Here is an 18,908-nt window from a genome sequence, read left to right as displayed (position 1 = left end):
ACATACCTATTTGTTTTTCAATCTCAAGTTTTTATTTCTCATATTATGCATATAGATTTTCCTTCTTTGATCATATAACACCAAAATGCATGAAGAATAAAGATGGTATGTCTTTGAAGGCCCCAAATGACCCCAGTGGCACCTAAACACAGGACCCTCACACTGAGCCACCACATGGGAAGGGATGGTGTCTGCTACATTGAAATCTTGCCCAGTTTTATCCTGTTTGAATTTCTGCTGTGTAGGTAAACCAGTGGTGTGAGTCTGGAATTTACCTGCTAGCCTCCCAGGCTGTGGATAAATGTCAGTCACAGGAAGGGGCAGAGTCAGCACTGACCGACATTGAACATTTTCTGGAGTCAGCAGAAAAGAATCAGCTGACTGAACTGAGGAACCTCCACAACCAGTATGAGGTTGTCCTGTCTGAGGATATCAAGGTATGGTACACATAAACATTAGTTTAAAGGATGGCTGGATATTCTGTTACAAAAAATATTTACAAGGAGTGATAGTGAGCTCTGTGCCTGCAGACCAGTGTCCTGAACGCACTGAAGCGGCTGGAGGATGTCCAGGAGATGTTTGAGAAGCGGCACGTCAGTCTGAAGAGACTGTCAGCTAAACAGATGAGGCCCGTCCAACCAGTTGCACCCCGGCCTGAGTCCTCTCCCAAACGGCCCTCACTGAAGAACCCCGCCAGGACTACAGGGAGCCACCAGCGTGAGTTGGACGTTGTTATAACCAACCAATTTATGCATCAGATGATGAACCCGGTGTAGGGTTCAAACTGTTTAAACTCTTACTACTTGTGATACAATCGAGCCGCAAACCTTTACAATGTTGTACGAACTTGTTCTTTTGAGCCATATTCGGAACTCATGAGTTCATTCACATCATGTGAGACAAGCTGTGATGAGTGAAATGACTAAAGTTATTTATGCTGTGTCCTCTCAATTCATTTTCAGCTCTGGCTCGCAGAACTTCTGATAACTGTAACAGTGGCAAGCAGCCAGCCGAAGCTGAACCCAACAAAAAGAAGAACATACGCAAGGCCAAGGGAGGCATCAAGGTACCCTCCTCCGATCCCGATTTGAAATCTCACTGCATCAATAAAACCCCTTTAACAAGTCATTTTTAATGATTTTTAAAGTCCTATTCATCTTGCCTGAAAGTGTACAAGAATTTGCCAATCTTTAGGATATGTGGCTAATTAATCTAAAATTTCTTATTCACAACCCTTTGTTTAAACTAAGGTTTGGTAGGTGTTACTTAATAACAGTCTCAGTAGTTGATACTCAGTAATACCAAAGTATATCTGTTAGTATTATAAGGATACAGAATTTCAACACCAAGCCCTATATGACAAAAAACCATTTCAAACGTTTATGCACTGTCTTATTACACACTGGGCACTCTGTGGGTGCTAAAATATGGCCAGAAGGTTTAAGAGAACAGAAAGAACTACAGACAGGTGTCCGAGCAAGTCATCAGTGAAATGTGTGCACAGATAAGGAGCAGAAAATGACTTAGAGCTTATGAGATCAACATGAAAAGTTGTTTTTGTGCCTTAAACTGCACGAATTGCAAAAAGTGCACTAAAACTGAAGGAATAAATGCCAGTCTTAAGGTGGTTCACAGTGTTACTGTATGTTCATGGCTGTTTAATGGATATTGCTAACATTCGTCAGGCTCTGTGTTTGACATACCTTTAGAGTTTCAGTTTGGGCATCAGTGAGCTGATACAGGATCAGACTGATGGACTTGGAGGGAAAATGTGTCTTGTTATGCTGATAATTTTCTAGAGAAAAACATAACAGACATAACAGGCAGAATTTTTTCTCATGATCCTGTGTGGCTGATCAGAAATACAGATAAAATAATATTCCTTTGTCAGGAGCTTCACTCCTTCACTCCTAGGGTTTTTCTGTCGCTTACACTGTCAAATGTTTTTGGACACACACAGGTCATTTCTCTCTACCTTTGTGTGTAGCCTTGTTTAGCATAATCATTGCTACATTCCTGGTTGAAAGTGTTGGCACCCCTGAATTTTATTACAGAATTTAGAATATTTATTAGGATAACCTTGGATATTTTATAAAATACCCAAGGTTAATACATAATCGAATAAAAATTCTAAATTCTGTACTTCAAATTCAGGGGTGCAAATAATTTTAGCCATGACTATGTAATAGTAAAGCAGGGACCATTTTTCTGCAATATGAGTCCTTTCACTTAAATCTGAATACTTCTTCCACCACTGCTTGCTATTAACACACACCAAGAAGCCATGTACCCAAGTGTAAACTGAACACTTAAAGTACTTAGAATTTTACTTGTTACAATATATATAGAAGTCAGATGCCTTTTGAAATGGTTCAGAACAGTTCATCTTTTGTTAGGATGTATGAAAAGCCAGAGGAGAGAGACTGGCGGCATAATTTCACTCTTTGTTAAAAAAAGGGCTCCGTCTTTGCCTGATACTGAAGTTTTATTTGATGCAGTCTACACAAACTTAAAATCTGAGACGACCAAAGTATTCCTATAGATGTATTCAATAATGCCCCATTAAAAAAGTCTAGTAAAGGAACAATGGACACTTCCATATTATCCTCACTCTGTAGCACAAAGTAATGATAATGAGTAAACTACCAACAAAACAAGCAAAAACTGATTTTATCATATGATGCTCTAACGGTCTCTTGTAGAACCCCAGTCTCTCTCTCCTCAAGCTGCTTCCTCAGGATGGTCAGATGTCACCTCCAGAACGGGAGCTAGCAGGGATTCAGTGTTTTGTCAGCAGGGGTGATGACGGTTTAAACAAAGTCCCTCCCGCTTAAGGAGGATCCCAATAATCATTATGCTCCCCTGCTGCCTTTTGCTGCTATGCTGTGATTTTATTCTCATCTCATCGATTGGTTTATAGTGTTGCATAATGTGAATGCATGCCCCAATGTTATTTTGTAGCTTAGCAAACAGGGTCTGTCTTTGTAGTGATAGTGTTGGTGTGTTAGATCATAAATCTTTCCTCCATAATTGATGAGGGCAGACCGAGTTGAAAATCCGCCCGTCAGATGTCACGGTTCACTCTCCTCTCTCAGTCAGAAGCCCAGTAGTTTCCGTCTTTTCATTAGTTGCATCTAGCTCCTTGAACATGCTTTAAAATCCTGAATTATATGTGTTATATGTGTTTAAACTGGCAGTTTTTCAACAAGTGAAATTAATGCAGGAGTTTTTTTCCCTGACGGTTTCTTCAGTGACCACTGCTGAGATGCATTTCTGTTGGAATATTTGTACCAAATACTAGCCATGTAATCAGCCATGCACCTGTAAATAAAGGTCTAGAAACATTAACTTATTACATTTAAAGCTGCAATAGGCAGGGTTTTATTGAATATACTGTATATACATGTATCACAAAAGTACAGTTGAAACCATGACGCATTAGAGACAAATTGCACCCCACTGCCTGCACATCCTCAGGGACCAATTTAACCAGATGTTGGAAAGTTGTAAATGCATCAGTCTCTCTAGGCATGTACTCCTACCACATGCATGTAAGCTGTATGTGGAATTGCCATCTCTGGATGAACACAAGTGTCATGGAAATAGTTAAAAAGCATTTAATTAATTGATATCTATGTCAACAGTAAAAAGAAATTGATAAATTATTTTACAAATGAATTTATTAATCCATAAATAAATAGACTAAATCACAAAGTATGTCACTGATTTTAGTGGGCAATAAAAAGACTTGTTACAAAAAGAATTCAAAATGAATCTAAAATGAAATATAATGAAATATCACTCCATCAATGTAAAGTTCCAATTAAAGAAGGATTTATAAAAACAATATAAAACAGTAAACAAGTACAACATTTAAAATACAGTATATTAATGAATTCCTGAATGAATAATTGAATTTCAAAATCAATTAGAAAATGCAGTTTTAAAAGAAATAAATAATTGAATTCATAAACTGAATTTAAAATACATTTCTTAATCAGGTATTTGAAGGGGCAGCTCCCTTTTGCATTTTCCATATTTCCTTCTGCTTTTTCTTTTCCGTTTAGCTTTTCCATTTGCTTTATTATTTAGCTTTTCCTTTTAGCACCTCCATGCAGCATTTTTGTGACACTCTGAGCCCTGTGATGTTAAAACAAGGTAAAACAATGCAAACTAGTCCTGAGATGCAATAACCTCTATTGCTGCTTTCTGCTAAGAGGTACATTGAAACTTGCGGCATGATGTAGGGCTGGAGTTACTAGGACTACTACGCTACCTCCTGCCTATCAGCTAGGTTGTCTGGTTTGTCAAGGCTTTACGCATCGTAGTAGCGCACCAGGGTGAGCGAGAGTGAATACCTTGCCCAGTGTCCCTAAACCCTGCCTAACTTATTATTATCATGTGAATCAGTATGTGTTAAAGATGTCTCTTCTGCCCTTAGGGACAAAGAACCACTACACGAGGCAGGTATACCCCTCGTTCTAGGCTTAACAACAGCCATCGTGGCTGCTGCCCTTACAAACTAACGCTATTCCCTCTCTTGTGGGAGATAAATTACCATGTCTAACATATTAGGGAATTGTTGAAAACAAGGGGGCCTTCCCTTAAGATGGTTGAAGAAGCCTTGGTTCAGTAGGGTGACAGGACCAAAAAATGAAAAAGGATTCTGCCTTTTTAGTAGGTCAAGAAGATCTACTGATTTTTATTTAGCATGGCACGCAGCGTACAAAGTATTACGAAATTATAAAAGATTAAATGTAAAAGGTGATCAAAAATAATGAAGATCACATGCTGTTAAAAATTTAGAAATTAGAAAAAAACTTTGGAAGGAAATGAAATGTAAATGAAGGAAAAGAAAGAACTACAATAGTAATTACATGTGAGCTATTTCCTCATTGAGTCTAATTGTCCTAAAAAAAAGTTCTATGCTAATTTTCCCTTCATTATTCTTCCTATAATGATAGAAAAAAGTTTTTGCGGAGTGGATATGTGTCCATGTCTCCATCCTATCAGCAGTCCACACAAATTCAAACGTTCAAAATTCAGAGCACTGTATTGGTAAAAAAAAAAATCGTGTCAGACAAGATCTCAGAGTTCATGCAGGCAGATAACCATATAAGTAAGTGACATCCTGTTTTCTAAGCTCTTACACAGACACACACACACACACAACCTCCTTTTAGACAAGGGAAGCAGCAGACAGTAGCTCCCTATAGCAGTTGTTCAACTTTTTAACCGCAAGTTCTAATGGTATATTACACATAGGCAACAATTCAATAATATGCAACACTGAGACAACTGCTTCTACGCGTCATGTAATGTTTAAGCAACAGCTTCCGAATGTCTTGAAATGTTCAAATTTCGCCTGCTAAATGTCTTTTCAGGCTGTCAAAGCAGTCGCTCTTTTTCTTCTCTTCCTTTCTTTTTCTATCTTTGTAGGCCTATTTTAGAGTAGGAGCCTGTGCCGAATACAGACTTGACCCTTGCCCTCTCTTAACACTGTTCCGTCCACATGTTACGTTAAGGAATAATGTTAGAGGTGTTTTGACATGTATTTTTATCCATTAAGCTCTGGTGTGTGCCCAAAATGTGTATATTACCAGCATTGTGTGCGTGTTGATACAGACTATCCAGCCTAAAGAAATGTTTTAAATAATTATTTAAATGTGCTGTGCCCCTGCTGGATAGGTGTAAGTCCCCATGGGTAAGAGAAGCGTGAACTCTCCCACCCTGACAGTCACCATCAACAACATACCTATGACATCCTATGTCACCTATGACAACTTAGAGATAGCTGAAACTGGCAAGTAGTTAGCAGACATACAATACGGTCTATAATTTGTGCAGTGACACATTCTAGTTGTTTTAGCTCTGTAGGCCAACGGTTAAGCAATTGCAGCCTCCTTTTTTTTTTTTTTTTTTTTTTTTAAATTTATAGGACAGCTGGTAAATTTATGGCCCAGCATTGGAATGTTCTTTACTGGCATGGTCAGTCCCGACTTCAGGCCAGCTGAGCAGATTTGTCACTCACTGAAAATCAGGCTGACGGCAAAAGTTAAGTTTGCAGTTCAGGCCTGGCAGAGCAGGGGAAGCACAGTGAATCTTCTGATGTCTGTGGATCATAGACTTCAGACAGTCATGACTAGAGTTTATCTTAACTGGTAAAATTATCTTTGGTCCACTAAAATTGGAAAACTATACTGCTTTACACAGGCAAAACAGTAACAGTAACTACATATTTGGTCAAAATGGAGTTATAACCTGTATCTGACTTCCTTTTACTGTGTAAAAAAATATTATGCAATAGAAATATGTAATTTCTGTAAAAAAAAGCTATTTAAATTTTCAGTAACAAACGGACCTAAAAACTATAATGCATTAAGCATTACTACATTCTGGCTTTGCTGCCCAGGCCGCAGGTACTGCACTCTGGCCTGGTAGACTGTGTGTTGTAGCCCTCCCCGCTGCACTTACTGTTCTCTTTTCCATTGAAAGACTGCTAACTAGGCAGCTAAAGTGAGAGGGCTACATCAATCGAAAGCTAGCTAGTGAGACAGCCGCAGCTAGCCTTAGCTAAAACTAAAGCTAAATTTGGTTATTGATTTTCCCCGAGTTGTTCTCTGTAACTGAAAAATAGCCGTGTGATGGACTGACTTTTGGTTATTCTGTTTGTTATTCCATATAATGTTGTGACTGATCTGTGTATATCTGTATGCTCTAACTTACAACCAACTCACAGTAAGTCATTACACCAACCTATGCAGTAAAGCCTACATATCCACGCTGCTGACTGGAACAAAAAGGCAGTTTGTAATCTGTGCATTCTGCAGTTGCTTTACTGTTGGCCCAGTTAAATATTTACCAGTGACTTTTGACCACCTGAATACCACCACCTGGTAAAGACGTGATGTTTTCTGACCTCACAAGTTGACAAGGATTGCCTGAATGTACCATTCAACAGCTCTATTGGGTCAAAGCTTGAGAAAAAGCCATTTAGTTTACATTTAGTCTAGTTCTTGGTTTATGTTGTATTGGTATCTACATTTGCATTTTAGACATAATATAAAAATTCCATGTCTTCATAATTGAATATATACTGTATGTACTGTATATGTTTGTTTGTGTGTCCCAGATTGAGGTGATGCATGAGGAAAGCCAAGGGGGTTCCACCCATGTCCTTGTGACCAATGAGACAGAGGAGAGTTTGTCCAACAGACGCAGGTAAGGACAGAACACACAGCTTTGGTTCAGTAGGATAGTTGAGTGTTCACGTTGAGTTCTTTGCTTCAATGTAACATCCCTATAATGAATATACAAGACAAGTATGTCAATGTCTAGGGTCAGGAAACAAGAGGTCACATTGCCTAGCAGTGCTAAATTTGTAGAATCCAGAAAGCAAAAACACAACTGGTACGGCATTAGTTATATACCATAAGTTTGTGCATGGTTCGAGCACTTACCACATACACTGTTTCAGACAGAGGTGGGGTAAGGGTTAACTTCCAGGAGAGCGTTCAAGTGATGATACAGAATTCCAGTGTGGAATTCATGTTCCATATATCCATGTTTTATTTTTCTCTATATTGTATGGACGCAGTCAGATCAGAGCAGCTGCTCTGTTTAAAGACGTTTGTTAGGATATATAAAAACATTCTGCTTGGAATAATATTTTGTGTCCGATATTGTTTTTCCATTAAAAATTCGAATACCTCGTAAAAAAATCGTAAAATTAGATACACTCCCTCCGTCTTTCAAAAATTCAGAATCTATGCAAATAATGTTTATTTCAAAAGTTTGACTGCTGGACACAACATGTGTTAAAGTCGGTCTTCAGTGTAGGTGCACCGGAGGCTTCAAGTATCCACACCATCTTTTTGTAGATTGTATATTGAACCATGTTTTGTTTCAAACTAGATGTGATGTGACAAAATCATTTTTGTATGTCCGTATGCACATACGTTCGTCATTCTGCACAGCTGGGACTTCACAATTAGGCTCCATGTTTATCTTTTTTGTGGTCCTGCTTTAGATTCCTGCAAATTTTCACCTCAACCATCTCAGTCAGTTAAATGCCTTTAATCTTTTGATGGACGTTAACCTACGGGTAAAGTGGTGATTGTATTCTTGCAATGATTCCAAACCTTTCGCTGAATTACTACAGGGAATTTGCGCGACATAAATTCTCCAGTGTTATACACTGTTATGGCCTACAACTCCTGGAACAAAGACCAACCTTCACATTGGAGCTGCTGTTTCTGAGTCTTTTTCTGAGTAAGGCTGACTTTCAGACACCTGTGCTGCAGTAGTTGAGACGGACTGCAAGATTCAAAGGTTTTATTCGTCACATACTCATTCAATATGTGCAGTGACATGCAGCATGCTATTAAACAAATATTTAATAAAGGGGAATAGTTAGAATAGTAGTAAAAATAAGTATGATGAAAATAGATAACATTCAGCCATATTTGTTAACTCAGTAAGAATCATCATCTTTGGGTTAGTTGCATTGCTTCGAAAATAGAGACAGCTAAGTACGGCAGGAGTGGACAGAGTAGGTGATATCACAAGCCTCTGTAAAGCTACTGAGAACAATACCGTAAGAATGCGTGACTGATTCAGGTCAGGGAAACACTGACATTATCTTTCATGGCATAAAAAACAGTATAGCATCAGATCTTATCTAGCTCAACTGCAAATCAGATAAACCTGGCGACTGACCATGGGTTGTTTTGGAAGACACTGACAATTGGCATATTATGTTGTTTGAGCATTAGAACTTGTTGTGCTTACACATAACAAGGTATCTAAGTTTGGTAGATCAAACCAAATGAAAACACGTATCAATCAAAAACAATCAAGAATATGACATCATGTGTTGAATGCAGTACATGATTGTATTCCTAGTTTTAGTGGTGAATCCTTTCCATCTGTGGTCCCACACATGTGCTCCCCCAGTGGTAAAAAAGTTCCACAGTTTAACAGGATGCAACAAAGCAGCAGTGGTGAGAGAGTAGGAAGAGTGACAAGGGAAGAAGGGAACAGAGTGTTTTCAAAAGAGGGAAACACAGTAGTGCAAGAGAAAAGTGGTGAAAAAAAAGTTGACAGTCAGGATCTGGCAGTCCGGCAGGATCAATTCTGCCTCAAGGTGATGTGTAATGATAGATTTTGGTTTTGCTTAACCAGCAATTTCGGGAAAAGCTAGAGGACCCACATATTAGAGATGGATGGCAGAGACAATGCAGTATATGAACGTACAAAAAAAAAAAAAACTTCTCTCAACCAGTCTTTCATAGGTAACATGTAAGGACATAGTTCAGCTTATTAAAGAGCAATGAATCACATTTGATGGGGCAGTGTATCATTTGGATTTGTTACATGCTACGGTGCATACATGCAATACTGAAAGTGGCTTTTTGATATTTTTCCAATAACAATGTTTCAAATGACAATGTGAAAGGGCTCTGTCATAATGATGAATTGATAGAGAATTATCACCCGAATCTGCAAATGACCGGCTTTACAGAATTTTATAGCAAGTTTCAGCTCATTTTGGCTCATGCAAGAATGAGTCGAAGAGATTCCTTCTTCAGTGGCACGTACGAGGGATTTAAGCTCATTTGCAGCATTCACCAATTTTCTTGTACTTACATTTCTTTCTAAGGTATGAATAAAATCCACAAATGGTCCTGTCATGAAAAGATAGTTCTGCCTTTCTTGACAGGGCGAAAACACGCACATTTGAGTTAATAATAACAGTGGCTCAATCTGAATGAATTTAAGAATATGGATTTTAAATATAATACTGAAATTGAATCAATTAAAAAATATATACATAAACTTAGTTCACTTTCACCACTTTCATAGCAGTGTTTCCAGCTGCGAAAGAGGGAATATTGGCCTTACATTTGCCAGGTCGCCAGAAACACTCCAAATGAATGATCATGTTTCTGCTGGATGTGTAAATAAGCCACTGTTTGGTAACAACTTTGCCACACCAACTCAAAAGGTTATGATATTTTAATGTTTTGTTCACAACATGTCTCTGCTGCCCCCAAGTGGAGAAAAAAATAAGTTGTTGCAGGTTTGTAAACCCTTAAAATAAAGCAATCTCTTATTGTGACCCATTGTCACTGCTTCTCTATGTATGTTTTCATGTGTTTTTAGTGGAATGAAGAAGTAAAACTATCCAATAATTCAGTTTCAGACATAAAACTTAAAATGTGGATGAGCAAAAGTCCCAAGCCCTCTTACAGTGAAAATACAAAGACGTACACTACAATAGCACACAAGTAAATGAATTACCCTGTAACCTTGGGTTTTCTCAAACATTTTCTAATTTTTGTTCTTTCTTTACCTTGGTAGTGACATTTATTCATTTGGCATCATTTAGTTCTGAGTCTGGCTGGATGTAGCTTTTTTCCTTCTGGTTGGTGTCTCAATAGGAAATGTCTGATGCACTTTGTCAGCCGGATGAGAGTGAGTCATTCACGGCGGAACTAAAAACAAATACAAAGTTCAAAGGTCCTAGAATAGACGGGTTACTCTGAACAGTTTCTGGCCAAACAAAAGAAAATGCCAGCAATACATAATACAGAACATTTCAAGCTATATATATATCAATATGTTCCTCAGCCACATCTGTGTCTACATGGTTCCTGTTCAGTTTGGTCTACTCTCTGCATTACCTGTTCTGCAAAATTATGATCCAAGCCCCTTAACAAATAATAAATACATAATAAATAAAAGAATCCATTAACGAGCACCCCTTTTTTGCTCCAGGCTAGTATCTTAGGAATTACATTCACAGAGGACAATTCTGTGCCTCACAATTTACGTCCAGTGCCGACATCCAATTTTGATGTTCTTGTCTGGTGATAGATGTGTTTTGTTTTTAAGCCAAAATTAGGCTACACATAAGGATGAATTCATCAGCAAATTGCTCTCCCAATTGATCAATTAATCTTTTAGTCTATGAAATAGTGAACAACGCCAGTCCCAGTTTTTCAGAGACCAAGGTGACATCTTTGAATATCTTGTTTTGTCTGATCAACAGTCTAAAGCCCAAAGCTACTTAGGTTACAATGATATAAAACAGAGAAAATCTGCAAATTCCCACATTGGAAAAGCTGCAACCAGCAATGTTTTTTGCCATTTTTGCTTGAAAATTATTGAAACAAATAATCAATTATCAAAATAGTTGCCAATTAATTTTTTTTCATTTGCTAAATGATTAATCGTTGCAGCTCTAATTGAGATGCACAAAATAATTTGGTTACTGTTCTTGAACCTCTTTGATTGCAGGTGTCTTGTTCATCCAATTGTTGGCACCCTTTTGATGAATTTAAACTACTTCCTCACACAAAATAAACAACAAATAAGACTCACCTGCGCTTAATTTTCAGTGTTCCCATGACCTGAATTAATCAATTAATTATGGTTTTACTGCATAAAAAGCAGCCGATTGTTTCTAGTTTCTTTTTCACAAAGGCACATACAAATGAGCTGTCTGAGAGCATTACAAATGCTCTTATCAAAAATCACAACAATTTCAAAGGCTACAAGGCATCACCAAAGACCTTGAAATCCCTGTTTTTAATATTATCAAGAAGTATCATAGTCATAAAACTGTTAAGACACCTCAAGGACGTGGAGCTAAGAAGAAACTCTATTAGAGAAGTCTGTGAGGGTTGATGCGGATTGTGGAAAAGACACCATGCAAGACATCTGAAGCACTTCAGTTTGACCTGAAACAATCTGGAGTGATCGTTTCAGCCCGTGACATACACCGCACAGAAAATCCAGTAGGGCTCCATAGGCGAAGGCCTAGGAGGACACCACTGTTGAAAGAAACGCACAAAAAGGCAAGACTAAGGTTTGCAAAAAACTTTCATAGATAAGTCTTTCTGTCATAATGTTCTATGGACAGATGAAACCAAAGTAGAGCTCACTGGGAATGCAGTGTTTCATTTTGTTTATAGGTGACGAAATGAAGCCTAGAAGGAAAAGAACACCCTACCTACAGTAAAACATGGTTGAGGGTTCTGTCATGCTGTGGGGCTGCTTTGCTGCCTCTGGTAGTGGAGGCACTGAATGTATCAAAGGAATGATGAAATCAGAAGATTACCAAGGCATTTTAGAGTGAAATGTGTTACACAGTGTCAGAAAACTGGGCTTGAGGCGAAGGTCTTTGGTCTTTCAGCAGGACAATGACCCAAAGCACACATCCAGCAGCACAAAGAAATGGTGGAAAAGGAAAAGTTGGAGTGTTTTAAATTGGCCAGCAATGAGTCCTGACCTAAATCCCATTGAAAACCTTCGGAGAGAGCTGAAATCTGCCATTGCAAAAAGGGCTCCTGCAAACTTAAAAGTGCTTGAACACATAGCAATGGAAGCGAGGCAGAAACTACCAACAGACAGGTGCAAGAAGCTTCTAGATGGCTACAAGAAAAGTTTAGAGGCTGTCATTGTTGCTAAAGGTCCTACAACCAAATATTAGTGAAGGCTGCCAATAATTGTGTCTGGAGTACATTTTGTTTGTATTATTTCACTATTATGCAAGTTTTCTTTTTTTATTTTCTTTTTTTCAATAAACTTGGACATTTTATTACAATGTTTTGATTATACAAAATTGTTTAATTTGCATTTATTTCTGAAAATATTCCATATTCTGAAGCTAAAATTTAGAGGTTTCATGTTTTCAACCAGGACCCTAAAGTCCCTCTCATACCAGGGGTGCTTAAAGCTGGCCAGATCATCCTCTCACATGGCCGCTGCATTATCAAGTCCAGCACTTCAAGGGATGGAGGAAACATCTTTGTAGTTTGAGGCTGATAAAAAAAATCTATCATCTATCAAACCTTCATTACTGCCTTCAAATACAGTAGTATTCATACATTATACCAGAAGTGTATTCATATCTGAACAAATTCACATTAATCTAGTGAGTTGCATTTAGCTCTCAATGTGAGATGTTTTTAAGAGCATGAACTTTGTCAATCGCCTCAGTGGCACCAGAATTCATTATATTTAAGAGCTAGTTTAGAAGTTATCTTAGACTCTCCAGACAGAGCTGAACCTCCTCAGAAGTTGGTAGGTGAATAACAACGTGAAGCACTGTGGATGTGAGTACACAGAGACAAAACACCCTCATGTAAACAGAACTGGGGGCAGATTTTACCCCATTCTTTTGTCTTCAGCTTAAACAAAGTGAAAGCTGATCCTGCTGATGGCTGGTGAACAGCTAAGTGTATGTGTTTGCTAAACAGAACAGCTTTGATCTTTATTACAAAACAGTAAATACATAGTATAGCTGGCAAACAGTGAAATATAACATGAAAGAGAAAAAAGGGCAGACTGTGCGAGGTACCGTCATTTGTTTGTTTGGTACATTTAGCATTCAGCAGTCCTTGTATCATCTAATGAGCATTTATGTAAAAGCAGCCATACAGGAGTATGTGTTCTGGTAATATGGCAGACAAAGCAGCATCACTCTCACTGCTGTGCAGTACAGATTACCCATATATCCTCTGTAGTTGTTGTACACTGTGGGGTCTGTTGCTGCCTGCCATAGTGAGCGCACATCCGTGGCATGACCATGCGATGTGATCATGTGATCATAGATGCAGGGGTGGTATGGAGCCTTGCCCTCCCCTGAAAAGTAAATATGCTCCTGGGGAGAAACCCCCATGGCCTTGGCACAAATCCCCATGAAGACATCATCTATGTAGATTGAGGAGTTCAGCACCAGAGTCGCATGGTAGATCTTAGCAGCCACATCCCCTGAAACCACATACCCCGCTCCAGCAGTGTAGTCTGGGTAGGAAGGCCAGGGATACAGATCATAGGGAACGTGATACTTGCTGTCCTTACGGCGAATTGGAGGGGCTCCTCTGTGTACATGCCCCACCCACAGGTCTTTAGCCCCCGATTGACTACTCACAAGCTGCCGCAGGTACTTCACCAAATTGGGCGTGTGGATGAAGATGTCATCATCCGCAGACATAAGGAAGCGTGCCTGGGGACAGTACTCATGGCCCCAGTGGAACTGTAGGATTAGTTTGGTAGTCAGGTTGTGGAAGGTGTCCACAAAGTTCTGCTGGATCAGGTCTCCATAGGCCTTGTCCTCCTGCAGAAGTGCATTCTGCACCCTGGATCTCCGCCTGAGATCCGGGTACATGCCTAGTGCAAAAACCACCCTTACACTTGCCCCCAGTTCTGACCAAAGAAAGCTCTCGTTTCCCCATGTGTCCCTGATGGCCTGACGCCGCTGAAAGTTCTCTGGTGATGATTTCACAAACAGAAGCAGGAGGACATCCTCCCAGCTTTTTCCGTCCCCATCACTCCCTTCACATTTACCTGGGTGGTTAATGAGATATGGGTAGTTCCCTAAACCACCATCCACACTGTCAGAACCATTCTTTCTGTGGCGATGTTTGGAGGTGATGGTTAAGGAAGAATTGAGAAAGTCGTAGCTGTTGACCAGGTAGCGGTATGTGTAGGATCTCATGTGGCTGACCACGTAGTGGTCCAGCTCCTCCCAACAGACCATCCCCACACACAGCACCAGGCCTGTGATCAGCAACTGCACGCACTGGCACTTGTGGATACGACGGAAGTTCATGAACATCACAACTACTGCTTATTTCTGTCTGAACACTGACTGCCCGTGTAGATTTCTACTCTCCGTGAGCTGCATCTTCCTTTGTCTCATTTTCTGTTACTGATGTTAAAGTATGTTTTTTCATCTCTGCCTCCTTTCACTCTCAAGCTTGACTTCTCATCAGACTCTCACTTCTCACTTTCAGTCTCTAACACTCCTTTCATCTATCTATCTAATTGTCTTCCTTCTCATCCTTTGCTTTATCTTGTATCATCTATCTCACCTCACGCGTATCCTCTTTCCATATCCTTTTTCTCTTCCTCCTTCTCCTGGCCTACCAGCTGGCTTCTCTTTTTGATTCTGTCAAGTCCAGTAGGCCATGTCAGGCTCTTCAGCAGTCTGGGTGCTCCGTTACTGAACTTTCTCTTGAAAGCAAAAGCTCCACTCCCTCATAAGTGATCAAACAGCTCACATACTCCTTCTTCCTTCTGTCCTGAGAACTCCTAGTGAGTTTCACCCCTCTGCTCCACTTACTTATCTCTCCTCTCTCTGGTTACTGTAACATCAACATGCCATAGGAGCACAAGGCACCTGAAAAGGAAAACAAAAAACACAAAGAAAAACAATTAAGATCAAGGCAGACCAAATATATATATATAAATGAGTTATGATTGTTATGAACTGATTATTAATATCACACTCTATAGGGAATTTTTTATTGTTATGCTGGGGTTCCATATGGCATTTCAACTGTACTCTATTACCAAAGATTATTACTTTAATATATTTCTAATTTTCAATATTTAATACATTTTATCACTGTACCTCTCTATGCAAATAGGTGTAGACTACTTATGAAATCACAGATAATTTTGTCAGGTCCCACTGCAGTAAAATACACACCCTCTTCTACCACTAACAGTGGTGAAAAGAGCGTCAGCTATGCCACTTGCATGTGACTGGTCATAAAGCAATGTAGATGTGGGTTGACCTTAAACCCTCTGCTCTCTTCCCCTTTTTCTTTGTAATCTTTGAGTCTAATATTTAAACTGCCTTTCTACCATTGTTGGTCAAAGTATCAGTAACAGCTCAGATAGGAATATAGTAAAGGGTCAACCCCATTGAACTCCTAATCAGTCCAGTCCCGTACTTAAAGTCAGTTCAAAATATTTTTAAAATATCTAAGGGGTGATAAAAAGTACTTGTAACAGTACTACGGTTGACATAGTCGTCAGAATCTCCCATTTGATGCTAAAAACTTTGAAACATGGTTTTAAGCCTGTTACGTTAACATTTTAACAGTCCTTAAATTGTTAAAGTTTAAGGCCTGTTAAACCTTTGACTGCACAGCATCCTTCAAGGCGGTCTGCAGTCTGTCTTATCAGTTTGTGAAGCTAATGTTAGCTGTAGCAGCTAAAGTGCAGCGTAGGGATGTACCAGTGTGTCTGTGTGTGTGTGTGTGTGTGTGTGTGTGTGTGTGTGTGTGTGTGTGTGTGAGAGAGAGAGAGAGAGAGAGAGGGAGGGAGCGGGGCAAGGAGGGGCTGAGCCAAACAATGTCCAGCACACAACTTTACAATGATGTTATTATGAGAAGTGTTCAAATTTATTTCGGTTCATTATGAAACTGTGGCGGGATAAGTTAGACTGGAGGGACGCAATAGTCTATGTAATTAATGGGAAACACTGCATGTCTTATTCAGTTTCAGTGTGTCACGAGCCGTATGTGACGGTGTTCCAGTCACAGTCTAAAGTTCCAGGCTAATTTATATTCCCACTCTACCCCTGGTTAGGAGTCCTCATCCATTTATAAAAAATTTAGTCTTACATTTTTAGTTTTTACTGTCATTAGTTCCATAACCAGAAGGCCACCTTTAAATGTCATGATTGGGTAATGTCAAGTGTGTATACCACTAGACAAATGTCATAATAAATGTGGTCTGGACTGGTCAACTTTTAAAACTAAGCTATCCAAAGTTACTTAGAATTTAAGTGTTAAATTACTTTGACTTTTCTTTGATGAAGTGATTTGCAAAAAAGGATCCTGGAAGGACCTCAACAACTAGCAACTGCATCATTTTATGTTTCTTTTCTTGTAGAAACAACAGCAATTTGTAATCATGTTTGATTTAAATATACCGTGCTATCGTTCAGGTATTTTCCTCAAATGTTCAGCCCTAAGTGAGACCAAAACAGAGAAAGGGTTGGATAGAAACAGACTGGCCCCCCAAACATGAAAATCACCATTGTATATTGTAAACACCCTGCTACTGCCTGTCCGACATGTTGACTAATTGCCTTTAACTCTACAGAGGACGCTGTGAATGTCGGTGCTGACTTAGCACAAAGAACTATAATAGAGGGGCTTTAGCCCAACAGAGCCCCTGAGCAGAGAAGCTGCCGACGTCCGTTCAATGCTGCCACATAATACGCTGAACACATACTTCCACAGCAGCATATTTTGACTGAACACAGGGGTCAACCAACAATAGAGAGCTCTGACAACACATGGCCAAGCCTTGACATCCAGAGGTCTTGTGACTAAACATACCACGAGGGGATCCACTGTCGAGGCTTTGTACGTGGCGCTCCTTCATGTGATGATGTGTACATTTTTATATGTGACTGTAACACAGCAGCAGTAGTATTTTTATAATTCAGAACACTTTTGAATTCGTTGAATTCGTTTGAATTTTGAATTTGTTGTAAAGACTAGTTTTTTAGAATGCCTTTTGACGAGAAACCCCTGTATCACACAGGAAGCAGGTCATTTTCTGTCTCCTGTCACTTTAGAATAATGGTAGGGGATAAATACCTGGTTTTAATCAACCAAACTATGTTTTGTTTTGTTTGAGTATTTATAGAAGTGTTAATAGCACAACATAGAAAACTTTCTCTTCCAATATCTTTCCGTTGTCACCTTCCAACAACCACAACCACATCTGCTCAATCAGACGCAGGTGAGATGAACGTCTGAAATGCTTTCTGTGTAGACATGCTGTAAAGTTGGAGTGATGCTGGGCTGTATGTAAACGAACGTCCTTGGGGGCTTTTTGGACAAGTTAACGTGTGTTTTTACACTTGTTATGATTTTGGAGTATAACATATGTAGGAAGCAGTGTCTCATTTATCTAACCACAATGTAAAGAAAATGTAGAAAAAATCAGGAAACAGAAATCTGTTTCACCCTGGGGACAATGTGAACAAACCACTACTTCAAATATGCAAAAGAATTTGGATTTATCAACGTAAATGGATGCGACAATGACAAGATGGGCAATTTAGAAGATCATTTGTGGTAGTACTATGCTGAATTGTATCCCAAAAGGAAAAATAAAGAAAACGTCCCGACAGGATGTTTGATCAACCAATCAGCTTGCCTAACATGCAGGTCCGCACTACACGTTTTTGAAATTTGGGAGGTGTGTGCATCAGATCTGGTTGCATAATTCCAGATATGTGTAGTGCTTGCACACATAGGCTCCAAGGTTAAGTACTAAAACCCGTTTGAACATCAACTAACATGCTGTATGTTACAGACATAAAATGCCATTATGACTCCATGTGTGTGGAAAAGTTAATCTCACATATACTCATAGTATACACCTTAAGAAGTAGTGGAAAGTAACTAAAGTACAAATTATATGTCCAATTTTGAGATACTCTTGCTTGCTTTACTTTCCATTTCATGTTTATTTATACATGTACTCCACTACTCTCATAGGGTAATATTGCACTTTTTACTCCACTACATTTTTTTGATACCTGCTGTTACCTAGTTACTTTAAATACTAAGATTTTACATTGTACAGTGCTTAGTTTGACATAGTTTTGGTGCTCTATATAATGAGTGGTCATTAGGGGGAAATATTACAGGAATGCATAATATTTCTGTTATTTGGGTTGCGGTCACACATGTTTATTCAATGTGACTTTAATCTTACAGTCTGTTGGCTCTGATAACTCTGTTAACTGATCTGAGACACATGGATTAAAAATGGCTACAATCGGACCATTTCTGTCACAAAAGGTCCTTACCTGAATTCCATAAGAACCAAAGCATTTTCTCTTGAAAGAGATTTAGAAAATTGAGATCTGGAGATGATAGTTGCAAATCATTAAAGAATTATTCTGATTTAGTACAACTTTGGTGTTATTTTTGTGTGCCAAGAAACACGTGCAGATAGGCAATCAGGCAGGTTGCAAACAAGCCAACATTTTGTCCAGATTATCTAAAGCACTTTACTTGTTGGTAAAACTGAAGGATAGTGTTAGTTAGCGTAATAATCCCTCGTTTTACATTGTACAGTAT

The 18,908-nt window shown here is 39.0% G+C and overlaps 2 protein-coding genes across 3 annotated transcripts in view; one reads left to right on the top strand and one right to left on the bottom strand.

Annotated features, from left to right (window-relative positions):
- The window catches only part of mcf2l2 (MCF.2 cell line derived transforming sequence-like 2), a 130,367-nt gene that overhangs the window by 37,858 nt on the left and 73,601 nt on the right, over positions 1-18,908 (top strand). For both annotated transcript variants that reach the window (XM_040128756.1, XM_040128755.1), the window contains exons 12-15: positions 246-437; positions 531-717; positions 963-1,066; positions 7,133-7,221. In XM_040128756.1, coding sequence (XP_039984690.1) covers positions 246-437; positions 531-717; positions 963-1,066; positions 7,133-7,221 — 572 coding nt within the window. The remainder of the gene's footprint in view (positions 1-245; positions 438-530; positions 718-962; positions 1,067-7,132; positions 7,222-18,908) is intronic.
- b3gnt5a (UDP-GlcNAc:betaGal beta-1,3-N-acetylglucosaminyltransferase 5a) lies at positions 13,427-14,626 on the bottom strand. Its single transcript, XM_040128757.1, has one exon. The coding sequence runs from the start codon at positions 14,624-14,626 to the stop codon at positions 13,427-13,429; it is 1,200 nt and encodes a 399-aa protein (XP_039984691.1).

This window comes from Xiphias gladius, chromosome 6 (genome assembly GCF_016859285.1).
Source record: "Xiphias gladius isolate SHS-SW01 ecotype Sanya breed wild chromosome 6, ASM1685928v1, whole genome shotgun sequence".
Classification (NCBI taxonomy): domain Eukaryota; kingdom Metazoa; phylum Chordata; class Actinopteri; order Istiophoriformes; family Xiphiidae; genus Xiphias; species Xiphias gladius.
Note: the sequence above shows the minus strand (reverse complement) of the source record. Positions and strands in the feature narration are given on the sequence as shown.